Raw genomic sequence first — 27,658 nt, forward strand, 5'->3', positions numbered from 1 at the left:
CTCAGAATAATGTAGCTGAGTCCACTGGGATCATCATTGTGACCTCATTGTTCCTTTGTGTCTCTCCCTGTCTCTGTCCATCTCTCTGCTTCTTTCTCTCCCTTTTCTCCCTCTCTTTCTATCTCTTCCTTTATACTTCCTCTTCCTACTTCTCCTCCTTTTTCTTCCTCATTTCCTTCTTCCTCTTCCTTTTCTTCTTCCTTCTTTTCCTCCTCCTCCCCCTCTTCCTCCTCCCTTCTTTCTCTCTCTCCTGCTATCTATTGATAATATGTGAATTTCTTTTGAAGGTTTCTTTAGATTTTTTTATTGAGGGATTTGAATACTTCACATTTTACTGTGAGGAAAATATTAATGAGTGATAGTTGTCAAATAATTTTAAAAATAAATTATATTTTTATAAAGAAAAGAGTGACTGATATTTTGTTTTTTAATTTTTAGTTAACAGTTATGTGTGTGAGCCAAGGATTTCTTAAATGGTTTCTGAGATGAAAAAAAAGAAAAGCACTGTTAACACTTCCAGTTTTCCATGTCAAATTATTCACAAGCATTATTAAGCACCTACAACACACTAGGCACTAGGGTAGGCAATCAGGATACAAATAAAGTAAAGAACAGACTATGCTCTAAAGGCACTCACAGAGGTTGGTTACCTGGAAACAACTGTGTATAAACAAAGTGAATATAGGCTCAATTGTACATCATCTCTTTGGTAAGGGACCAAAAATTAGCAGTCTTCATTTCATAGATGGAATTTTCATTGGACCTTGAAGAAAGCAGAGGAAGTTAGGAGGTAAATAAGAGAAAGAAGAGTGTTCCAGCTATATTGTCCAATCCATAAAAATGCCCAGAGTTTAAAAAGATTTTTTCCCCCAAGGAATAGCAAAAAGGCCAATTTCAGTGGATCTCAGAGCAGTAGAAGAGGAATCAAGTGTAAGAAGTTGTTTTGTCTTTTTTCAGTGTAAGGAAATAAGATGCCAAATTGAGGGGTTTATGTTTATTCTGTAAGGGATAGTGAGTTCTTGGAGTTTTTGAATAGGAATAGGGGCATGGCCAGATCTGTACTTTGGGAAGCTCAGTCTGTCACCTGCTTTGAGGAGGTACTGCAGTGTTGAGAGACTTCAGACAGGGATACCAAGCAGCAGGCTATTTCAATAGTCCACTGAGATGACAAGGAATAATTTACATAAAAATGAAATGGTAGAGACATTCATTCCTCTCTGCTCCAGCTGCTGGATTTAAAGGAAAAACATTTTTTTGTAATCATTGTGTATTTTCCAGGCCAGGATTGATTGAAGGAGAAACCTTTTGAATATCTGCATTTTGTGGTAGAGTCTTCTTTGTATTTCCCAATGCAATTGGGAAGCAGTGCTCATCTTTCTGACTATTTTGAAAGACATAAAACATGAAAGTCTTTGTACTAGCCTGATTGAATAGTATTTAAACCTTTCTGCATTTTTTTGTTTCCATTTTAGTGTATTTTGGCCATGATGGCCTACATGCATCCTGTGAAAACAAGCATTGTGGCCGAGGGAGTCGTTGTATTGTAAATGAAGAGACCCAGATGCCAGAATGTCAGTGTTTGGAAGGCTGCAAATCTTCTTACATGCCAATATGTGGATCTGATGGCAAATTTTATGAAAACCACTGTGAGCTGCATCGGGCCTCGTGTCTACAGAAAAAGAAAATCTACATTGTCCATAGCAAGGACTGTTTCTTCAAAGGTAGGAAGTGCTTTTTTAGTTCCTCTTTTTATTTGGACACAGACACAGTGTTTTGCCGGACTTTCCCAGTGTTATTTTTGAAAACCTAAACTTTCCCATGATATACAACTATGCCAGTCTTGAATCCTGGATCATCTACATGCAAAGATAAGGTATTTCAAATTTTGTATTGGAGTGCTATTTTTTATTGTTGCATTTATATACTTGAAGAGAAAAAAAATGTTGGTGGGACTTAATCTTTAGAAGTCCAGAAAATAGCTCTGTGGAATTAGGTCATTCTTTGAGTAGAATTGGACTGAATGAAATATGAGGCATGGGAGGAATTACCCAAATCAGTGAGAACACAGATCCATTAGAGAACTGAGTGGTTCATTTTGTAATTTTGTATTGTTTGTAAATATTTCTATTTTCATTCAGTGTTGCAGTTGTTGGGTTTATGTTTTTTACATCTTATCTGTGGAAAGGGAATTCTTCTCCTCCTCCTCCTCCTCCTCCTCTTCCTCTTTTTCTTCTTCTTCCTGCTACTCCTGCTCTTGTTCTTCCTTCTGCTCCTGTTCCTCCTCCTCTTCTTGCTGACCACAACATAACAGAATGACTTGAACCAGACTTCTTCTTTCTTATACCAATAATTGTTTAGATCATCTAAGTTGGACTTCCTCTCTTCAGAGACAGGCCTCTAACTTCAGAATTACCTTGTTTCTTTTTTCCTTTCCAAGGTCTATTTTTCCCATTCTGAATAATTGGGTGACTTTTCCAATACAATATTGTAGAGTTTTTTACATTTTCTTAATTATTAAATAATATTTAATTTTTTTCTGGGAACCCTTGTTACAACTGAGTGTTTTCTTGAAGCATCTATTTCTCTTTAAATCCTAGGAAATCTGTTTGCATCTCATATGGCCACCTCTTTTTCCTCAGTAAATACAATGCTTTTCTTGGTTGAAAATTCTGAATGCATCATCTCTGTATTAATTTTATAAATGTTTTCTAAAAATGTCTGAGATTCTATTTTCCCTTCATTATTATTGGGGTTTTTTGTTTTGTTTTTTGGGTTTTTTTTGGTGAGGCAATTGGGGTTAAGTGACTTGCCCAGCCTCACACAGCTTGTAAGTGTTAAGTGTCTGAGGCTGGATTTGAACTCAGGTCCTCCTGAATCCAGGGTCGGTGCTCTATCCACTGCACCACCTAGCTGTCCCACTTTCCCTTCATTATTGAATATATTGTGATCCTGATTATTGTTCCTTTGTTTGTAATTTTTTTACTACATATTAAGAGAGTAGAAGGCTTTAGGAAGTGCTTTGCATTTGGAATCAGACAACCTCAGTTCAAATTCTGCCTCGGATATTTATTTCCTGTTTGATTCTGAGCAAGTCATTTACTCATTTTTACCCCTTTAATGTCTGTTATGAGTTAAGTGCCTTAAAGTTATGACCTTTAAGATTCCTTCTAGGTCTAAATAAATGTTCTTGCAATATTGGGGAGTTAGTTAGATAATCAGCACCCTTTAAAGAAGTCCTATGATTCTCCTTTCTAATGCCTTACTTACTTGGAAATCCATCTTGACTGTTTATCAAGTTTTGCTTCTATCTGGATATATTCATAAGCTTTAGAAGAAATTGAGAAAATGTCCTTGATCAATTTAGGTGTTGTAGAAAGCCACTAGTTGAACTGAAATGTTATTGAACAGGAAAGTATTCACAATAATTGGAGGAAATATAATGATGCCCACTGGGTATGGATAAATTACTGAACCATTTTGGATTCAACAGAATAGTATATTCTATTTCCTGAGTATTTAGTATTTTATTTATTATTTTAGTATTTAGAAGCCTTCTACCAAGTCACTGAAAATTAATTATTTGGTAGTAATAGTTAGGAATGGAGGGACCATCAGCTTTGCTCTCCTCTTTACTGACTTTAATACAGAGAAGGATCTTAAGTACTTTGGAGGATTAGAGGTTTCAGACTCCTTTCTCATCAGTTTGCTTTTATCTTGTATTTGCAGCAGTAGAAGCTTTGACTGCAATGGTCATATCTACCTTGAGAGCTAGGGGAAAAATAGAATGTGTCAATTGGCAACTTCATGATTGTACAAAGAGCCCATCAGAAAATATATATCTTGCATAAGGGAAATTTCATAAATAATCTCAAAATAGGAGAAAATCATTTCTAGAAGTTCTGGATTCTCCCTTTGCACATGGGCATGCTAAGCTTGAGCCTACTTTTCTCTGAATTTTCTATGTACTGATTAAGATTTTGTCATACACATCTGGCCAGAATGTTATTATATGCTTTATTCAAAAAAGTAATTTGTTTAAGTGATAATCAATGTAAAAATATGTTGGTCAGTATTTCTGAGATATAGCATTGTAACTAACTCTCAAGATCATCTATTCTCTGATACCACTTAATAACTATCCTAAGGGGAATCCTACCTGTCATTACAGTAAGATTTGAGAGCATATGGCCTAAGCATGTAGCATGAATGATATCTCATAGTCTTTAGCTTTTAATAAAATTGTTTTAATAAAAATTGCTATAATTTTTGGAGTTCAACTATGATATGTCCAGGCATGATGAATGTTATATTCTTGCATTTTTTTATGTCATGGCTTTTTTTTACTTTTGAGAAGATTTCTTTGAAAATTTCCCGAATTATAGTATCCTGTTTCTATCATACATAGTTCTAGTTCCTTTCTGATGTCATAATCCTAAACTCACGTTTTTATGATCTGTCATTACTGTTTTTCACATAAGCTCTTATTACTCCATAAGAATGTGAATAATTAAGTTATGGTAGAGCCTTATTTTTAGCTACTCATTCCTGTGCAATTTCTTTTTCCAGGGTGGGAGATTTCTTCTGGTTTTTATTCATTCTTCTACCCTCTTTTCCTTGTTATTTGTTTTTTTTCACACTACCTTTTCATTAATTTTTAAAATAATATTTTAGTTCTGGATTAATTTACTTTTAACTTTGCTATTTTCTTTAGTCCTGTGATTTTATTACAATTTCAAATTCTTGTTTATTTTTATTGAATGCAGAATATCTGTACATATATTTTGGTTTATCTTTTGCTGTTTCTTTTGGCAGCTAGGTGGTGCAGTGGATAGAATGCTGGCCCTAGAGTTAGGAGAACCTGAGTTCAAATCTACCCTCAGACCCTTATTAGCTATGTGTCCATGAACAAGTAACTTCAATCCTGTTTGACTTAGTGCTGGATCTGTAAAATGAGTTGGAGAAGGAGAAGGCAAAACCCTCCAGTATCTTTGCCAAGAAAACCCCAAATCAGATCATGGAAAGTCAGGCATGAATGAAACAACTGAACAACAAAATTTCACTACTATGCCTTTAGCTGATTCTGTTTCTCTATAGTATTATTCAATGTTATTGAATTTCTGCTCATATAAATGTATTTGTTTTTCTGTTCCTTGATTTCCTCCTATTTCTCTTCTCTTATGAGTTTCTGGTTGTTGTTTTACTGAATTGTATTTGAGAAGCTTGATTCTCATTGATCACTGCACTCTTCTTTCTTTGTTTTTATCAATTAAATTTTATGTTGATAAATGGTTGTTTGAATAAAAGTATCCCTCCCGGAGATACCTTTAATTAAGGTTTAAGGTCAATGTTGTAGATAGAGAAAGGAAATTTCCCCCAATATAGCTTCCAAATACAAATACATGGGGGGATCTAGAGATACTTGGCTCCTGTTATGTGCTCTGGAGGTTTTTTGGTTGTGTGTTTTTTTTTTTAATCTACCAATGTAAGGACCTATCAAGTTTCAAAATTTCTTTTTATGTTCCCTAACACTATTCTGGTATTTATAGTCATTTTTTCCTTATAAATATTCCTTTGTAAAAGTTAATTAATATCAATCATTTTGGATGATATCAATGAGATCTCAATTGTTTACATTGATATTGAAGTAATAATCTCTTGGTAAATCAGTGATATAAGGATGATCCTAAGTGTAATTGGCGATTTCTGTTTGGAGGATAATATTGGAATGTGGTTTTTAATCTATTGGGGTTAAAGGACAACACAATTTGTTGGTATTATACCTCAAATCCTGAGTGTGAGATATAGAAACCCATGTTCCAATTTCCCAATCTGCTAGTGTTTACATGATTTGGTAGAATAGGTTTAAATCTAATTATTACCTAGGTATCCCCTATAAGGAATCACTGTACATTTCTACTCTTCCTCCTGAGGGTGTGTGTATTTATAGAGTAGAGAGCTCATGTTTTATGGGGAGGAACATTCTGTTGTTCTATTTATTAACTTGTTATTTCATTAAAAAGCTTTTCTTAGAACTGTTTCTTTTGGTTGACTCAGAAGAGTGAGAAGTTGAGCAAGATGCAATTTACTGTGATGTGGAAAGCATTTATAAGTGGCTCATTTAGGATTTTACAAGAGGTACTCTAAAGCCAGTACTATTTTCACTATACCATGTATTATTTTAATATATTTTTATTTCATGAAATATTTTCCAATTAGACTTAATTTTTTTTAATATTTCATTTCAAAAAAATTTTAAAGTTCCAAATTCTTTTCTTCCCTTTAACCCCTCCCATACCCTTCAGGAAGACAAATGCTATAATATCAGTTATACATGTGAAGTCATGAAAAACATTTTCATGTTAGCCATGTTATAAAAGAAAACACAAAAAAGAAGAAAAATGAAGGGGAAAATATGCTTGAGGTCATCAGTTCTCTCCCTGAACATGGATAGCATTTTTCATCATGTATATTTTTAATTATCTTGGATTATTGTCTCCATCAGAATAGTTGTCTTTTACAATTGATCATCCTTACCATATTGCTATTACTGTTTACACTGTTCTCCTGTTTTGACTTACTTCACTTTGTATCAGTTCATATAAGACTTCCCAGGTTTTCTGAAACTATCCTGCTTAACATTTCTTATTGCACAATAGTATTCCATTATAATCATATACCACAACTTGTTTAGCCATTGCCCAATTGATGGACATCCCCTCAATTTCTAATTCTTTGCCACCGTAAAAAGAATTATTACAAATATTTTTGTTGGGGCAGCTAGGTGGCGCAGTGGATAAAGCACTAGCCCTGCACTCACGAGGACCTGAGTTCAAATCCAACCTCAAACACTTGACACTTCCTAGCTTTGTGACCCTGGGCAAGTCACTTAACCCTCATTGCCCTGCAAAAACAAAACAAAACAAAACAAAAAAACCAAATATTTTTGTTTATATGCATCATTTCCCCTTATCTTACTTCTTTTTGAGATACAAACCTAATATTCCTGTCAAAGTGTATGCACAGTTTTAGATTCTCTTGACTGTAGTTCCAAAATGTTCTCTAGAATGGTTGGATTAGTTCATGGCTCCGCCAGCAATGTATTAGTGTTCCTACTTTTCTACCTCCCCTCTAGTTTTAATATTTTCCTTTTCTTTCATGTTACCCACTTTATGTAGTATGTAGTGGTACGTCAGAGTTGTTTTAATTTGTATTTATCTAATTAATAGTTATTTAAAACATTTTTTCATATGGCTATTGGTAGGTTTGATTTCTTCTTGTGGAAACTACCCATTTTATCCGTTGACCATTTAACAGTTAGAAAATGGCTCTTCTTTTAATATATTTGATTCAGTTCCCTATATATGATGCCTTTATCAGAGAAACTTTTTTTAATTTTTTCCAAGTTTAATATGGAATTCTTCGCAAATTTTCATGTCATTCTCACACAGAGCTCATGCTAATCTTTGTATTGTTCCAATTTTAGTATATATGTTCCTGAAGCAAGCCCTACCTGTATTAATGATAGAATTGTCAAATCAGGGTACAGGGTTTATAACTTTATCTTAAAACTTGAAGCAATATCAGGTATAATCACAAAAGATGTTCTAAGCATATATAATCATGACAACAATAGAAACAATAGCTCATAATTCCTTTGATGTTTGTAAAACAATTCTAATACCTTTTCTCATTTATAACTCATAGAAATCATGTGAGATAGGAATGAATGATATTCCCATCTTATAGATGAGAAACCTGAGTGACTTTCAGTGACTTTCTCAGAATCACACACCCTCTAAGTGTACACAGGAAGATTTAAACCAAGGTCTTCATGCATTCAAATCTTCTATGTTATTGGCATTTTAAGGCCCAAAGTTTCTTGTTAGGGAGGTGGACTTGGTGTCGATGTTGTTAATGTGATTGTACCTGAAAAGACAATTTTATCTAGGTAAATTCTTGGTAATGTAATGTGTAACAATTGGAATGACGCCACCTGCTGGAGACTTACTGTAGAAAAGTTCCACCATGAAAGGAAGGTCTTTGAGGGCAAGAACATGCGTCTTTTCTTTGGTGTCAGGAAGTGATGTTTGCTAGTGGGAGGAAGAAGGAAGAGCCAGGCGTTCTGACTCGCTCTCTTTCCTTTGGACTCTGGCAGAGAGGGGAGCTAGAAATGCGCTCTCCCTTTAATAGATAGGAATCTAGGCCTTTCTTTCTCTCTTTACCAAATTCTTATTCTCCTTAATAAATGCTTAAAAGTCTAACTCTTGCTAAAGCTTATAATTTATTGGCGACCACTCATTAGATATTTTAGACAGTTTAGCTAGAATTTTAGCCCTTAACAAATGGATGGGGAACAACCAATTTCTTCTGGAGTTGGCTGAAATGACTTATGGTTTGAAAAGGAAATATGGTAGAATCTGGGAACTGTGAGTAAAGGGCTATTTCAGGAGAGCACAAATGACCTACTTAATATCTATTATATTTTGGGAGAATTACTGCTTTCACTACGATAATATTTCTGGTAAAAGTAAATTTGAAAAAAAAAAAGTATTATCTCTGTGAGAATCAGAGCTCTGCTGTGAGGAGAAAGCATGTGACTTGGTGTTTATACAACCTCCTGTAGTCATGTCAATCAAAGCTACCATCCAATTAGCTTGGAGCTGTGTGTATGAACGGCCCTGTTTCCTGTTTCACAGAGAGCTTCTGGGAGAAGCTTCTGAGGATCAGTTTCTTTTCATTTGGGACATTGGCTTGGCAGCAAAACTTCACATGGGCTGCTAGGAAAGGAGGGTCCCTCTTTTGTTTGGGACTGTGGCTTGGTGGGAGACAGAGAAAAGATGGACAGAGAAAAAAGTAGATAAAGAGTAGATAGCCTTTTCTAGTATTACGGTATCCCATGTGTTGTTTTTACTCTTTAATAAATCCTTAAAAGCCTAAACTCTTGCTGAATTTATCAGTAAATCTTAGCCAGTTTCCCCCAAAAAACTGGGGTGGGGGGCAGGTTAGGACCTATATTAGATTTTAAACATCACATCTCTGAATTGAGAGAAATTAAAAAGAAAAACAACCTTCTACAAGGCAATTGTTACAAAATCATTTCCAGATCCCTCCCCTCAACATTTTTTATATATTAAATTATAGCAGTGTTACCAACTTGAGTTTTAGGGCAATATTTTCCAAATTCTATTTCATGCTCATTTATCTCTCACATATAATAAGACTTTATGGAAAGAAGTCTTGCATGTTTTTAGTTGAGAGACTGTACCTATTTTCAATAATGAAATTAAGGATCTAGACTATGTTTACAGGTTTTAAAATCTGAAATCTGCATAAAAAATAGTTTTATATTTTTGTTTACATTTATATATTTTATATGTATTTTTATTTTTTGAGCAGTTCAAATGCATGGACTTGTGAGCATGTAAGGAAAACTTATTTTCTTCTTGGGTTTTGGGCTAGTCAAAAAACCATTGGAGCTAAAAGGAGAAAACAAGCATCTGGATATTGCCTTTGTTGCTTACAACTTATGTGAGTCTTCCACTACTCAGAAAACTCGAATTGTTCTCTATTCCCTTCAGGATATAATATAAATTCCTAAAGTTGCCTTTTAAATTCATTCCTGGCACCAACTCGTCTTTATAGCCTCAATTCTTCTTTGCTCTCCTTCTCAGTCTCTATGATCCAGTCAACCTGCCCATCTCTCTGTTCTAGTTCCTTACTTATAGTTCCTTAAAGACTATTGGCGGGGGCAGCTAGGTGGCGCAGTGGATAAAGAACCGGCCCTGGATTCAGGAGTACCTGAGTTCAAATCCGGCCTCAGACACTTACTAGCTGTGTGACCCTGGGCAAGTCACTTAACCCCCATTGCCCCGCAACAACAACAAAAAAATAGACTATTGGCTAGAACTATTTGTAAAAGTTTTGGGCTGGAAGACAGGAAGACCTGAGTTCAAATCTTCTCATAAACATGAATTAGCAGTGTCACCCTAGGAAATTCACTTAAACCCCCTTGGCCTTAGTTGGTGAAAATAATTACAATCTTCTTCCAGAGTTGCTGAATAGATAAAACAAATTATTTGTTAAATAATGTAAAGTGCTACATAAATTATGTTATCTATTTTTGTATGTAGGTATATGTATAATGTCTGTATATCATCACTTCTGGTGTATGTTCCTTGAAAACAAGAATAGTCTCCTTTTTGTGTTTGTTTTGTTTTCTGAATCCTAAACATGGTGCAATATAGGTTTGTAATAAATGTTTGTTGATTATCTTTGTCATAGTATTCTCTGACCCTCAATTTCCTTACTTGGAAACTGAGAAGTTTAATCTCAATCATTGCCTTTCCACTCCAGATCTACAGTTGTGTTCTTATATGTTACATTTGTGTTTGGGATGATGGTAACAGAAAGCAGAGTGTTTTTCTGTTAGAATAATCAGTCATAAAGGTGTGCTCCCAAGTGGAGAGAATTACAGGGAAATCTCATTTACTTACTGATAAGAACATCCGGAGACATGTTCATGATTGTGCTTATAAGATCTACACAGAAGTCCTTCAGAAATCATTCTGAACATTATGGAAACAATTGAAAGATGAACAAGGGAAAATTACAGCTGTCTAGAGTCATTGTAAGGGAACAATCTTTTCTGTTTGCAGATTGGAGGTGTAAAACAGTTGATCAGGTGTTTGAATTTAACTGGCCATATTTAGCTTTATAAACTAATGTCCTATGTTCAAGCTTTCACCCTCTAGAAAACTGCTAGATTCTGTTTTAAAAGGTCTTATTTCAGCCTCAGATAAAGAATGTGCACAGACTCTATATACCACCATGAGGCTTCTTGCTGACTGGAATGTTTGTTCTTTGCCCTGAAAGATATAAATTTTGGCTGTGGCTTTATTGGTAGGTTCATTTTGCATTTTCTTTTAGGAAGAATTGGCTGGGAACTTTATGTAGTAAATCTTTTTACTTTTCACTTATGATTTTTTAAAATAAGTTCTCCTGCAGATTTGTGGGCTTTTATTTTTTATGGTTTTCTAGGAATCTGATGATTCTTTTCTTTTGTAAATAGTATTTTATTTTTTCCAATTACATGTATAGATAGATTTCAATGTTCATTTTTTATAAGATTTTGAGTTCCAAATTTTTCTCCCTCTCTACCTCCACTCCCTCCTTCCCAAGATGGCAAGCAATCTAACATAGGCTATACATGTGTAATAAAGGCAAACATATTTCCACAATAGTTATATAATTAAAGAAAATTTTGGTGACCACAATTAAGATTTTAAACATCACAGAAGAAAGAGAACAAAAGGGGAACACCATGAAAAAAAGAAAAACAAAAAAGTGAAAATAGTATGCTTTGATCTGTATTCAGACTCTATAGTTCTTTCTCTGGATGTGGATAGCATTTTCCATCATGAGTCTTTTGGAATTGTATTGGATCATTGTGTTGGATGTATCATTGAGAAGAGCTAAGTCTATCATGGTTGATCATCACACAATGTTACTGTTACAATGTTCTCCCGGTCCTGTTCACTTCACTCAGCATCAGTCCACTTAAGTCTTTCCAGGATTTTCTGAAATCTGCCTGCTCATCATTTTTTATAGCACAATTGTATTCCATCATTTTATATACCCCAACTTAAGTCATTCTCCAATTGATAGGTATTCCCTCAGTTTCTAATTCTTTGCTACCACAAAAAGAGCTGCTATAAATATTTTTACATGTAGGTCCTTTTCCCTTTTCCTCACTTTTTATGATCTCTTTGTCATACAGACCTAGTAGTGGCATTACTGGATCAAAGTATATGCACAATTTGATTGCCTTTTATTCTAACCTGATGATTCTGAAATGATCTTTGAATGATTTTTTGAAGTTAACTGATATAAGATCATCATTTACATTTTATTTTTTTCCTGTCATAATTGTGTTGAAATACATGTTTAACATTGTGTCAATCTACCTTTGCTACCTTCTGATTTTCATAGAGATAACACTTTTTTGAGGTTTTATACCTTTTTTAACAACTTATTCATTTTTATTTCTATTCTTTTTACTGGAGTATTTATTTAACTTAAAGTTCCTCTTTTTAAAAATATCTTCTTATTTTCCACGTACTCTTATTGTTATTGTGACCAAGATAATCCTTTTTTCTCAAGAATCTTCTTATTGATTTTTATCGATTTTCTCTGCTCTGTTTTTAACTTTCAGATAAGTCTTAACCAATAATATTTCTTCATTATATTCATTGTCTTCTTCTGTTTGCTTATATGTCCACCTTAAGGTCCTCATTTTGGACCTTGTACCAGTGGTAGGATTTGGAACTTCTCACACTCATACATAAGTAGCTCAAACCATTTTTAGTCCTGACCTAGTTTTGTATGTTCTTAACATTGTTTTATTTCATACCTGATATATTTAAACTCAAAGTAGTATCAGTCAGAATTCTGTGGTCTTCTAGGCCACCATTGAATGCTCCTGTTCAGAGTGTTTCTCTGGCTTTTCTTCCTTATCAGCCCATTTCTACTCAGGTTTCCGAGACAATCTTCTGACCTGTTCATCTGTGTTCATTCTGCATACTCTCTTTAACCAACTATTCTACTGGCTATTGTGCCAGGCCTGTGAACCTCTCAATGTTCTTCATGCCTATATATATTGCCCAGAAGCTCTTCATCTTTCCTCAGTGCTGGCTGCTTTGTTTTTGCAGCAGGAATCCCAGAGACCCATGCCTGGGAGGAGAGAACTTCCAGACTGATGGGTTGCTTTTGTTATGGCTGAAGCTTCCACAGAGGAGAACTGGGAAATTAATTATGTTCTTTTAACAAAAATTCTTTTATTAAATACATTTTTATGACTTAAGTTTTTGCATCAATCAATCAATCAATAATCATTTATTAAACACCTAGCCTTTGCTGATTACCTTGCTAAACACTGCATATATTAAAAGATTCAAAATACCATCCCTGCCCTCCAGGTGCTTACAATTTAATATGGAAGACAATATGTAAAGAAATATATACAAAGCAAATTATATAAAGGATGATTAATGCATAATTAGCTGTGGGAAGGGATTAGAATTAGGAGGTGTTGGAAATGGATGCAATAACAGGGAAGATTTTATTTGGGACTTAATGGAATGTCAGTGTGTTGTGCATACAGATGAAAATATTCAAGGCATGGGGATAATCAGTGAAAACACTAAGGAGATGAGACCTGTGTCACTGGGTTGAAAAGTATTATAAGAGAGTAAGGTATAAGAGGAATTGAAAGGTAAAAGGGCATTAGGTTATGAAGGGCTTTCAATGCCAAATGGAGCATTTTTAAATTTTATATTGGAGGCCGTCAAAGACTATTTAAATTTTTTGAGCATGTGTCTATTGATTAGAACCAAAATTTAGTCTATTACAGTACTTCAGGTTTCAGGTGATAAGAACCACAACTAGAGTGGTGACAATATTAGAGGAGAGAAGGGGACATATTCTAAAGATGCTGTCAAGGTAAAATCCACAGGTCTTGGACACTGATTGGATATAGCAGATGAGAGATAGTGAGAATTTTTGGTGTGAGCCTGCAGCATTGGGAACATGGTGTTACTCTCTACAATAATAAGGAAGGTGGGAGGGTTAGAGGGTTTAAGTGAAAGAAAATGAGTTTTGTTTTGGATATACTGAATTTATGTTGTTTACTACACATCTAGTTTGAGGTATATATCACTAAACTTTTATCCAGTTTTGTTCCCCAGAAGAATATAACAAAGAAAAAAAAACTCATTAATTTATTGAAGAATTCTGAGTACATACAATATATAATTTCAAAAAAGCAGTGTTGATTTTCTTCCCTTTGTTGCTGTTTGGAGCTGTGCTTGTTCTTTTTATTTTTCCATATTGATTTTTTATTTTTTGTGTTTATTCTTTTGTAATTAATTGTTAATGTTGTTTTCTGGGCTCCTTTCATTTCTCTCTGTCTCAGATCATTTTTGGTAGTGTGAGTACAACTCATGCTTTTTTGAGGATACATCAGATGCATTGTAAATTTTCCACTCCCTAATTTTTATTCTGTGCATTTGCTTTTTATGTGTATAATATGTAGGTAATTGATTATGGGGTGTGTTTTCTTATCCAGTTGTTCACTATCTTTCACTGTAAAGGATTATTTGATGTTCAACTCTTTCAAGACAAATTCCATTTGTTCTCATATTGTTTTTTTCTTCATTCCATTTGTCTCCAATAATACATTTTCCCTAATTCTATATCTTGTCGTCTTCTTCCTCTGTAAAGACAATACTTTGTCTCTTCAGTTATTTTTATTACATCTACTTTATGTTATCTTTACTTCCATAGGTTCTTTTTTCTACTTCTTATCCCCTGCTTCCAATCCTTTCTCTTTCTTTTGAGAATTACATAAATTACTTTTCCTTTTTGCTTCTACATCTTAATGAGTTATTGGATTCTTCTCTTCTTTTTCCTTAGTTAAGTACTTTTCCTTACCTTCAATTCCTTTTTTAAAAAATTTATTTGTGGAGCAATGGGGGGTTAAGTGACTTGCCCAGGGTGACACAGCTAGTAAGTGTCAAGTGTCTGAGGCCAGATTTGAATCCAGGGTTGGTGCTTTATCCATTGCTCTACCTAGCTGCCCCACCTTCAATTCCTTTTTAAAAAAATTTTTTCTTCACCTCTTTGTAAAAAAATAAATACTTTTCCTACATTTTCTTAATTATTTTTCTTCTGTTTCTCAGGGTACATTTGAGGATGACCCTCACCCCTTACTCAAATGAGGGTTTTGATCCCTTTCTTTTCCAACCCTTCCAACGTATTCCCCCCACCTCGGGACTCTTAAGAGTTAATTTCACTTCCCTGTTAACATGAACTTAATTAGAATACATCCCTCATTCCTCCTTTCCTCCCCCCTCTATTTTCTTCCTCTCATCAGTGAATCAAAAAGTATTTATTAAGCAACTAACTCAGCAATAACAATACAAAGAAACATAAAAGAAAATCCCTTCTGTCAAGAATAGTCTGATATGGAGTGGGTGAAGCCACAATGGTGGAGGAAGGGCAGTAACTTCTCAGAGCTCCCCACATGATCATACCCAAAACCTCCAAATAATGCCATAAGACAATTCCTGGAGCAGCAGAACCCACAAAAGGATGGTGTGAGGTCATTTTCCAGCCAAAGACATCTTAGAAGGTCATCATGAAAGGTCTGTTGTACTGGGGAGAGAGCAAAGCACAGCCCTGCTGCCACACATGTAGATTCAGCTCTCCAGGCCGCACTAGAGAAAAAGACCTCCACAGCCTATGAATTGACTGCAGTAGTGACTTCTTCTGCAACTAAGCTCTTGGTCTTGTGAGAGGGCTGAGTGGCTGGCTCGGGGGAGATTACAAGGGGATCTGCTGGCACTGACATGGAACTCAGTTGTTTTACATGTGTTGGGAACCAGGAAGCAGTCTTGAGTGGTGGTTCCATGTCGGGGAGGGGCACAGGCTTGCCTGAAGCTTTCAACCACAACAAAAACAAAATTTTGTTTCAAGGTTAAAGAGCAAGTTGGCCTGGGGTTACTTACAGACCAAAGCACAGGCCAGGCAAGTGTGGAATGTGCCTCTCCTTAAATAGTACCACCTGGGACCCCCTGAAGCTTGGGACAGTGCATCCTGGAAGCAGTGCCCTACTTTAAGAAGGAATTAAAAGTCAAGATAGAGTCTAGCAAAATGAATAGACAGCAAAAGATGTGGACTATAGAAAGTTTCTTTGGTGACAAGGAAGATCAAAATACACCCCCCAAAGAATATAAGAAAGTCAAAGCTCCTACATCCAAAGCTTCCAAGAAAAATATGAATTTACCTGAGGCCATAGAAACACTCAAAAAAGACTTTGAAGATAAAGTAAGAGAGGTAGAGGAAAAAATGGAAAGAGAAATGAGAGTGATACAGGCAAGTCATGAAAAAAGTCAAGAGCTCGAAAAGCCAAATGGAAAAGCTCTCTGAAGAAAATAATTGCTTAAGAATTAGGATTGAACAAATGGAAGCCAGTGACTTTATGAGAAACCAAGACACAATAAAGCAAATCCAAATGAATGAAAAAATAGAAGGCAATGTGAAATATCTCCTTGGAAAAACTGCTGACCTAGAAAATAGATCTGTGCTTTTGATGGGACCAAAAAAATTTGTGTTATTTTAATTTTCTTTACTTTATATTTGATGGGGCAGGTAGGTGACACAATGGATAGAGCACTGGCCCTGATGTTGGGAGGACATGAATTCAAATCTCACCTCAGACACTTACTAGCTGTGTGACCCTGAATAAGTCATTTAACCCCAATTGCTTTAAACATCTGGGTCCATATCCAGTCATCCTGATCAATTGATCTATTGATCTATCCATCCATCCATCCATCCATCCATCCATCCATCCATCCATCCATCCATCCATCCATCCATCCATCCATCCATCCATCCATCTATCTATCCATCCATCCATCCATCCATCCATCCATCCATACATACATACATACATCCATACATACATCCATACATACATACATCTATCTTGCCACTGGACCCAGATGGCTCTGAAGGAGAGAGTGAGGTTGGTGACTTTGCATAGCCCTCCTTCATTTAAGTCCAATTCATTGCAAGTGATGACATCACCCCAATGTCATGGTCTTGTGAGATTTAAAATTGAATATTAAGGGGACTGTAATAATGGTTCAATTTTTGTTTTATTATATGTTTCATGTGTAACAACTAAGATTCTGAATTCCCTTAGACATGTTTTTGAGAACTTTCATTGTTTGATTTGATTATTGACAAAGCTATTTTAAAGTTGTGTTAAGCTCAATTTTGTAGGAAATTTTCCTGGCTGATTACCAGCAGAGCAGGAAAAAGCTCCACTTCCGTTCTCTCCTTGTCTTTTAAGCTCGCACCCCGGAAGTCGAGTGCGTAGCAGGCAGTCTGACATGCGCAGCAGGCGGACTGACGTGTGTAGCTCATGCCTTTGGTCTCCTCCCCAAAAGGGTGGTCCTTCAAAAACTGGAGTCTTTCAGTTATCCTAACCGACTGTTAAAAAACTTTCATATTTTTTACTACAGTCTTTTCAAGAATGGTGGACAAACATCAATAATAAAAACAACAACTTTATATTTGAAGATCTTTGTTTTGATCACTTGAACAAGTTTTTGCCTATCACTGAAATTGTTGACTAAATTGTAGTTTGTAGTTTTGTAGCTTGCAACCTAGTTTTTGGTTTTTTTATTTTTTTGGCTGTGGTCTTTAGATTAACTGGCTTTTTTTCCCGTGTTCAGAAATTCTTCATTGGGGTGTGTGTGTGTCTGTGTGTGTCTGTGATATGTATATGTTTGTTTATGTTGGTGTGTCATTTTGTACATTATGGTATTTAAGTTTTTGCTTTGTCATTTGATTCTGGGAGAACAATGATCATTAACTTGCCTCTATTCATCCTCATTAATCTATTTTGTTCCCCCAATGTTCTGTTTTACTTTAACATTATGTTGAGCTTTTTCCTGATTTGTCCTTCCCTTCTGGGTGTTTACATTCCCTCTCAATTTGTCTCCCTTTTGTTTCCTTGGAAATACTTGTCATTGGGTAATCAAGTGTGTCTATCCTGCCAATTATTTCTACTGTACAGGCCTGAAATTCTGCATTACTGATTCTTATTTCTCTCTTGCACCTTTTGGGAACACCCTGATCTTGTTCCATGCTTTTGAGGAATTCTTAGGGTCCTTTGCCTGTTCAGATATTAATTTCTTTTCCTTTTCCTTTTCCAATTCTGTAGTGTAGCAGGGCAATTAAGTGATCAGTGGATACACCTCTCTCCCTGGATACTGGGGTCAAATCTGGGCTCAGATACTTACTAGATGCACCAACTTTTTTATGACTCAGTTTCCTCATCTGTAAAATGTTGATAATAACACCCACTTTGTACTGTTGTTGAAAATATCAAGTGAGATAACAAATGTAAAGCATTTAACTATTATACCTGATACATATTAAGTACTATATATGTTAACTACAGTATTATAATGCTAAAATATGTTATATTAACTACATATATATATAATTATTTTTGAAGATTTTATAGTGTTTCTTAAAGGCAGTACTGAATCAAAATAGTGAACCCATGGGACACTCTCCTTTTTTCCCTCTGCTGATTTAACAGTGGAATATTTAGAGTGATGTTCAGCTCATAGTCTGATAATTAGATATTTTATAAAATTGTCCCAGAGCAAGATCTTTTCTTGGTTGTGTTTAATAATAGGAACTTAAAAACATTTTTGTTTCTTGCAAAAAGCAATATTGATATGATATAGCTTCCTTTCCTATTCCTATTAGGCTTTAGATGGAGAAATTATACTTCATATTCTTCCTACTCTATCTTACAACCTCCTCCCTCCAAAATAAATTAGAACTTATTGATATAGTAGAACTTTATTTGGCTAGCGTAGAAATTTATTGATTTAATATACAATTGTTATCCCTTATAAAATTTGTTTTCACTTAGGGAATAAACTTGTTTTTTGTTATGACAACAGTTGATGCTTTTAAAATCTAGGAAAATACTGGAAAAAAAATCTTAATTTCAGTGTATTACATTATAGCACTAATTAACAAGAATGTTTTGTTCATTTTCCTTAAAGTTTTCTATATTTCCTTAGTTTGCAGTGCCTTACTTAATGAAAGCTTTCATTTTGGAACATGCTTTGAGATTAATAGGATTTACATAGGTTTCTACAGTTCACTGTTCTGCAAAGAGAAAGGCTAGCATTTTAAGTTTTATTGATTACATTCCTAAAATCATATGCCAATTGCTACAGCAATAATGTACAGCATTAATGCAGCATAATATATGCAATTCATGGATTATTCATACTTAAAAATAAAACATAAATATGCTAAGATTATATTGACATAAATTGGGAGTTTGCTTAATGATATTTCCAATGTAATGTAAGTCTTCTATGTCATATGTTAGATAGATTGTTATACATGAAATCTTGGTGTTTGATTTCAAATTCAGACATGAATAATGTGACTATGGGAAAGACATTTATAATATATTTTTCATAATAAAGGAAAGAAATTATATTTTAACTACCCAAAAAAGTTATTATGAGTGAGTATCTTTTCTTTTTTTTTTGGTGAGACAATTGGGGATAATTGACTTGCCCAGGGTCACACAACTAGTAAGCATCAAGTGTTCGAGGCTGGATTTGAACTCAGGTCCTCCTGATTCCAAGGCCAATGCTCTATCCACTGCACCACCTAGCTGCCCCGTAGTGACTATCTTTTTTAACATTGAATCATGACAGAAATGTGAGTGGCTGTATGAGACAATATGGAACAATGAATAGAGAGCATCAGAGTCAGGAAGCCTTTTGATCAAATCCTATTTCTCATATTAATTTACTATGTGACTATCTCAGGACCTTGGTCTATTTTCTAAAATCATCTTGTAGTATAATTGCATATCTCCATGAATAAATGGAGCTTTGTGAATATAGAATGGAATTTCTTACATTGATAAAATAACATTTCCCTGATTCTGCCAACCCCACCCCGCAAAAGCTAAGTAATATTGTTAATTACAATGGTAGAAAATATATATAAAATATTTCATTTTATCATTGGAGACTTCTTTAGATGATCAAATGGCATTTGTTCAGATTGATTATGACTTTATTCTAACAAGAATTGTGTTCTTTTAAGTAAAAAGGAATAACCCTGACAGAGTATTTACATTTGTTTCATTTGACATTCAAAAATTATTTTTCTAACTTTGTTTCTCTTATAATTTTTTAATCTTGTCTACCATCCACACAAATGAGCTCATATTTCACTAATGCTGTTGTTGTATTATCTTGAGTATGAGAATTGAATTGCTTTCCAAACAAGCCAAAAAATTATAAAAGATGGGAGCTTGTTAGTGACTCAGTTTTAAACAAATCCTGAAATTCACTAGTGCCTGAATGAGGGTGAAATGATGCCAGTCAATTTTTAGATGAAAAAAAACAATCTCCTTAGGCTCATGAAAATCACAAAAACAAACATAAACGATCAACCCCCCCCTCCAGAAACTCCTCCATTTAGAAATAATAATAACCATAATTGTATTGGCAGCATGATCTATTGCACAAAGAGCCAGATGTCAACTCAGAGAAATCTGGGTTTAAAGCTTACTTCATATACATGCTAGCAGTGTAAATATGGCTTGGTCAATTCTCATAACATCAGTACCTGAGGAAACTTTCTAGGGCTATATATTGCAGAATACACATCTTCATTCATAAAATAAATTGACAGGGCAGCTAGATAGTGCAGTGGATAGAGCACCGGCCCTGGAGTCAGGAGTACCTGAGTTCAAATCCGGCCTCAGACACTTAACACTTACTAGCTGTGTGACCCTGGGCAAGTCACTTAACCCCAATTGCCTCACTAAAAAATAAATAAATAAGTAAATGAATGAATGAATGAATAAATAAATAAAAAATAAAATAAAATAAATTGACAAGCCATTGTTAAACCCCTATGTTAATCTAAAGTATTGGAGATTTTATGACAAAAATAAATGCATCTAAGCGGTCAAGGAGTTGCCATTCTGTTGGAGAAGATTATGCCTGCCTTTATAGGTAGATACAAATTAGCTGCAAAATGGTTTGTTGGTCCAGGGCACTATGGGCTTCAGTGATTGAGTTTCCTTCCCAAGAACTTCCTACACTTATGAATTCATAAGTCTAGACCAAAAATGAAAAAAAAATGAGACATAATATATAGCAGAGATATTTTCTCCAAATACTTGAAGACATGGATCAATTTCTTTAAAAGTCTTATCTTAGGTGGAGCCAAGATGGAGGAGAGGAATCAGCAAGCTGTCTGAGCTCTCCTTCTGTTCCCTCAAAAAGAACATTAAATCAAGCCTCTGGATGGATTCTGAAATTACAGAATATGCAAAGAGACAGAGAGACGACACAGTCTTCCAACCAGAGATAATTTAGAAGACTTCAGGAAAGGTCGGTCTGACTCAGGCAAAAGGGAGGCGCAGCGCAGGGCGGCACCTCAAAACCAAGGGGGTCAGGGCAACTCAGCAGGAAGCTGTGGGCCACAGCCGAGTATCTGAGGCCCCCGGATCCTGGCTCAACAAGCTGGTGGCACAGCAGGACAGTGGCGAAATCCACCTGTACCAGCTGAGAGGGAAGGTTGTCATCTGGAGGGCCACAGACAGGATAGGCACAACTAGGCCCACTGATCCCAGGGTGCTCAGACAGGAAGTCCAGGGTGGGGGAAATCCACACACCATAGAGGCCTCAGTGTAAAAAGCCGGTGACACAGCCCCTATACCCCAGCACAAGAAGCTTGAAACAGGGACCCTGGTGCCCCCAGAGCAGACCTCAACTTAAAAAAGAAAGAAAGAAAGTGTTAAGGGCTAAAATTCTAGCTAAACTGTCTAAAATATCTAATGAGTGGTCGCCAATAAATTATAAGCTTTAGCAAGAGTTAGACTTTTAAGCATTTATTAAGGAGAATAACAATTTGGTAAAGAGAGAGAAAAAGGCCTAGATTCCTATCTATTAAAGGGAGAGCACATTTCTAGCTCCGCTCTCCACCAGAGTCCTCAGGAAAGAGCGCAAGACTGAGCGCCAGTCTCTTCCTTCCTCCTCCCACTAGCCCGCGTCACTTCCTGATGCCAAAGAAAAGACTCCTGGTCTTGCCCTCAAAGACCTTCGCTTCATGGGGGGAACTCTTCTACAGTAAGTCTCCAGAAGGTGGCGTTATTCCAATAATTACAAAAGGAAGGAAGGAAGGAAGGAAGGAAGGAAGGAAGGAAGGAAGGAAGGAAGGAAGGAAGGAAGGAAGGAAGGAAGGAAGGAAGGAAGGAAGGAAGGAAGGAAGGAAGGAAGGAAGGAAGGAAGGAAGAAAAAGAAAGAAGCTTCAATGTGAGTAAAAAGCAAAAAAGAGCCCTCTCCATTGAGAGCTTCTGTATTGAAAGAGAAGAGGCAAACACAAACTCAGATGAGGACAATAATTTCAAAGTGCCTACATGTGAAGCTTCAGGAGGGAAGTTGAATTGGTCTCAAGAACAAAAAGCCTTCCTGGAGGAGCTCAAAAAGGATTTTAAAAATCAATTGAGGGGGCGTCTAGGTGGCACAGTGGATAAAGCCCTGGATTCAGGAGTACCTGAGTTCATATCCAGCCTCAGACACTTGACACTTACTAGCTGTGTGACCCTGGGCAAGTCACTTAACCCCCATTGTCCCGCAAAAAAAAAAAATCAATTGAGAGAGGTAGAAGAAAAAATGGGAAGAGAGCTCAAAAAGGATTTCCTAAGTCAATTAAGAAAGATAGGAGAAAAAAATAGGGAGAGAAATGAAAGCAAAACAAGAAGATTATGAAAAAAGAATCAGCAGCTTGGAAAAGGAAGCACAAAGATTAACTGAAGAAAACAATTAATTAAAAAATTCATCTGGCCAAATGGAAAAAAAGGTGCAGAATCTCACTGAAGGAAGCAATGCCTTAAAAAATTCATTTGGCCAAATGGAAAAAAAAAAGTTGCATGATCTCATTGAAGAAAACAATGCCTTAAAAATTAAAATTGGACAGTTGGAAGATAAGGAATCCATGAGACACCAGGAATCAGTCAATTAGAATCAAAAGAATGAAAAAAATAGAAGATAATGTGAAATACCTCATTGGAAAGACAACTGATCTGGAAAACAGATTCAGGAGAGACAATTTGAGAATCATTGGGCTGCCTGAAAGCCATGATCAGAAAAAGAGTCTAGACATCATGTTCCAGGAAATTATTAAGGAGAACTGCCCTGATATTATAGAATCAGAGGATAAAATCATCATTGAAAGAATCCACCGATCAGCTCCTGAAAGAGACCCCAAAAGGAAAACCCCAAGGAATATTGTAGCCAAATTCCAGAATTATCAGGTGAAGGATAAAATACTCCAAGCAGCCAGAAAAAAGCAATATAAATATCATGGAGCCACAGTCGGGATTGCTCAGGACCTGGCAGCTTCAACATTAAAGGAACACAAGGCTTGGAATATGATATTCCGGGAGGCAAGTGAGCTTGGATTGTAGCCAAGAATCTATTACCCAGCAAAAATGTTCATTCCCTTTCAGGGGAAAATATGGATATTCAATGACATTGGGGACTTTCATGGTTTCCTGAGGAAAAGACCAGAAATGAATAGAAAATTCGATCTTAATATACAAGAATTAAGAGAAGTTTAAAAAGGTAAACAGAGAGAAAAAAAAGTTACTCAATTAGGTTAAACTGTTTACTTCCATACACGAGAAGATAATAATACATATAACTCTTGAGAATTGTAAATGTATTTGGGCAGAGAGAAGGACTATACACAGGGGTTATAAATATAAATTGTCTTTGATGTGATGATACAAAGAAAATGAAGGGGTTAAAAAGGGAGCCTATGGGGAGAAGAGGAAAGGGGAGGTGTAATGAGGTGAATTACATCATATGAAGAGGTGAAAAAAATCCTATTATAATAGAGGGAAAGAAGGGAGGGGTGAACATTGTTTCAACCATACTCTCACCAGATTTGAGTCAAAGAGGGAATAACATATATGCTTATATAGATAAAGAAACTTAGCTCATTCTTTAGGGAAGTAAAAGGGGAAGGGAAAGGGGGGGACTGATAGAAGGGAGGGAAAAAGCAAGGGAGAAAAGGGTAAAGAAAAGGTAGGGGGTTATAAAAAGGGAGGGCAGATTAGGGGAGGCAGGAGTAAGAAGCAAAACATTGCTGAGGAGGAATAGGGTGAAAGAAGGAGGGAAAAGGACAAAGGGCATAAATAGAATGGAGGGGAATAGACAGTTAATAATAATAACTGTGAATGTGAATGGTATGAACTCTGCTATAAAACGGAAGCGAATTGCAGAGTGGATTAAAAACCAGAATCCTACAACATGCTGTTTACAAGAAAGACATTTGAAGCAGAGAGATACACACAGAGTAAAGGTAAAAGGCTGTAGCAGAATATATTATGCTTCAGCTAAAGTTTAAAAAAGCAGGGGTAGCAATCCTTATCTCATACAAAACACAGGCAAAAATAGATCTCATTAAAAGAGATAAGGAAGGAAACTACATCTTGCTAAAAGGTACTATAGATAATGAAGCAATTTCAATATTAAATATGTATGTGCCAAGTGGTATAGCATCCAAGTTCTTAGAGGAGAAGTTAAATGAGTTACAAGAGGAATTAGACAGTAATACTATACCAATGGGAGCTCTGAATCTCCCCCTCTCAGAATTAGATAAATCTAGCCAAAAATTAAATAAGAAAGAAGTGAAAGAGGTGAATAGATTACTAGAAAAGTTAGACATGATAGATGTCTGGAGAAAATTGAATGGGGATAGAAAGGAATATACCTTTTTCTCAGCAATACATGACACATTTTCAAAAATTGACCAAGTATTAGGGCACAAAAACATCATAGTCAAATGTAGAAAGGCAGAAATAGTAAATGCATCCTTCTCAGATCATGATGCAATAAAAATTACATGTAAGAAAGAGCCATGGAAATGTAGACTGAAAATCAATCGGAAACTAAATTATTTCATTCTAAAGAATGAATGGGTGAAATAACAAATCATAGAAATAATCAATAACTTTATCCAAGAGAATGACAATAATGAGACAACATGCCAAAATCTATGGGATGCAGCTAAAGCAGTGCTTAGGGGAAAATTTATAGCTCTAACTGCTTACATGAATAAAAAAGAGAAAGAGGAGATTAATGAATTGGGCATGCAACTTAAAAAGCTAGAAAAAGAACAAATTAGAAATCCCCAATTAGATACTAAACTAGAGATCCTGAAAATTAAAGGAGAAATTAATAAAATTGAAAGCAAGAAAACTAGAGAATTAATCAATAAAACTAGGAGCTGGTTTTAGGAAAAACCAATAAAATAGATAAAATATTGGTTAATTTTATTTAAAAAAGGAAAGAAAACCATATTACCAGTATAAAAAATGAAAGGAGTATTGTTACCACCAATAAAGTGGAAATTAAATCAATAATTAGGAATTATTTTGCCAAACTGTATGCCAATAAATTTGACATTCTAAATGAAATTAATGAATATTTACAAAAATACAAACTGCCCAGGTTAACTGAAGAGGAAATAAAATCCTTAAATAAGCCTAGATTAGAAAAAGAAATTGAACAAGCCATTAATGAACTCCCCAAGAAAAAATCCCCAGGGCCAGAAGGGTTTACAGGTGAATTTTACCAAACATTTAAAGAAAAATTAATTCCAATATTGTACAAATTATTTGGAAAAATAGGTGAAGAAAGAGTTCTACCAAATTCATTTTATGATACAAATATGGTGGTGATACCAAAACCAGGCAAAGCAAAAACAGAGAAAGAAAATTATAGACCAATTTCCATAATGAATATTGATGCTAAAACCTTAAATAATATATTAGCAAGGAGATTACAGCAAGTGATCACCAGGATAATACACTATGATCAGGTGAGATTTATACCAGGAATACAGGTCTGGTTCAACATTAGGAAAACTATTAACATAATCAACCGCATCAATAAGAAAACTAACCAAAATCATATGATTATCTCAATAGATGCAGAGAAAGCTTTTGACAAAATACAGCACCCATTCCTAATAAAAACGCTAGAGAGTTTAGAAATAGGTGGAGCTTTCCTTAAAATAATAAGCAGTATCTACCTAAAAACATCAGCAAGCATTATATGTAATGGAGATAAGTTAGAGGCCTTCCCAATAAGATCAAGGGTGAAACAGGAATGTCTGTTATCACCTCTATTATGTAATATTGTACTAGGAATGTTAGCTTTATCAATTAGAGAAGAAAAAGGAATTAAAGGAATTAGAATAGACAAGGAGGAAACAAAACTATCACTCTTTGCAGATGATATGATGGTATACTTAAAGAATCCTAGAGAATCAACTCAAAAATTACTTGAAACAATTAACAACTTTAGCAAAGTAGCAGGATATAAAATAAATCCACATAAATCATCAGCATTTCTATACATGACAAAGAAAGTCCAGCAGCAAGAGATAGAAAGAGAAATTCCATTTAAAGTAATGGTAGATAATATAAATTACTCGGGAGTCTACTTGCCAAGACAAACCCAGGATCTCTATGAACACAATTACCAAACACTCTTCACACAAATCAAATCAGATCTAAATAATTGGAAAGATATCAATTTCTCATGGATAGGCAGAGCTAATATAGTAAAAATTACAATACTACCTAAATTAATTTACTTATTCAGTGCCATACCCATCAGACTCCCTAAAAATTATTTTATAGAGCTAGAAAAAATAATAACAAAATTCATCTGGAAAAACAAAAAGTCAAGAATATCCAGGGAAATAATGAAAAAAAAAATTCACAGGAAGGTGGGTTAGCTGTACCAAATCTGAACCTTTACTATAAAGCATCAGTCATAAAAACTATCTGGTACTGGCTAAGAAATAGAGTGGAGGATCAATGGAATAGGCTAGGCACAGGAGACACAATAGTAAATGATATTAATAATGTAGTGTTTGATAAACCCAAAGACTCCAGCTTCTGGCATAGGAACTCAGTATTTGACAAAAACTGCTGGGAAAACTGGAAGATAGTATGGCAGAAATTAGGCTTAGACCAACATCTTACACCTTATACTAAAATAAGGTTAAAATGGGTTCATGATTTAGACATAAGAGGTGATACCATAGGTAAATTAGGAGAGGAAGGAATAGTCTATCTTTCAGATCTTTGGAAAGGAGAAAAGTTTATGACCAAATAAGAGATAAAGAATATTATGAAATGCAAAATGGATGATTTTGATTACAGTAAATTAAAAAAAAATTGTACAAACAGAAGCAATATATCCAAAATTAGAAGGGAGGCAGAAAGCTGGGAAACAATTTTTATGGCCAGTACTTCTGATGAAGGCCTTATTTCTAAAATATATAGGGAACTAAATAAAATTTATAAGAATCCAAGTCATTCCCCAATTGAGAAATGGTCAAAGGATATGAACAGGCAGATTTCTGATGAAAAAATCAAAGCTATCTATTCCCATATGAAAAAATTCTCTAAGTCACTATTGATTAGAGAAATGCAAATTAAAACAACTCTGAGGTACCACCAGACACCTATCAGATTGGCTAAAATTACAAAAAAGGAAAATAATAAATGTTGGAGAAGCTGTGGGAAAATTGGAACACTAATGCATTGTTGGTGGAGCTGTGAACTGATCCAACCATCCTGGAGAGCAATTTGGAATTATGCCCAAAGGACTATAAAGCTGTGCATACCCTTTGACCAAGCAATACCACTTTTGGGTCTTTTCCCCAAAGAGATAATGGAAAGGATAAAAGGATTCACATGTACAAAAATATTTATAGCTGCTCTTTACATGCTGGCAAGGAACTGGAAGTTGAGGGGATGCCCATCAATTGGGGAATAGTTGAACAAGTTGTGATATATGAATGTAATGAAATTCTATTGTACTGTAAGAAAGGATGAGCAGGAGGAGTTCAGAGAAACCTGGAGAGTCTTGCATAGGCTGATGATGAGTGAGATGAGCAGAACTAGGAGAACATTGTACACAGTACCATCAACATTGTGTGT

The 27,658-nt window shown here is 35.2% G+C and overlaps 1 protein-coding gene and 1 pseudogene across 2 annotated transcripts in view; one reads left to right on the forward strand and one right to left on the reverse strand.

Moving 5' to 3' along the window:
- FSTL4 (follistatin like 4) overlaps window positions 1-27,658 on the forward strand; it is an 878,789-nt gene that overhangs the window by 348,879 nt on the left and 502,252 nt on the right. For both annotated transcript variants that reach the window (XR_006355064.1, XM_043989744.1), the window contains exon 4: window positions 1,473-1,721. Coding sequence is in view for 1 of the 2 variants with exons in the window: in XM_043989744.1 (XP_043845679.1) it covers window positions 1,473-1,721 (249 nt within the window). In the remaining variant the exon portion in view is untranslated. The remainder of the gene's footprint in view (window positions 1-1,472; window positions 1,722-27,658) is intronic.
- On the reverse strand, window positions 7,404-7,503 carry LOC122745015 (annotated as a pseudogene).

This window comes from Dromiciops gliroides, chromosome 2, assembly GCF_019393635.1.
Source record: "Dromiciops gliroides isolate mDroGli1 chromosome 2, mDroGli1.pri, whole genome shotgun sequence".
NCBI lineage: Eukaryota > Metazoa > Chordata > Mammalia > Microbiotheria > Microbiotheriidae > Dromiciops > Dromiciops gliroides.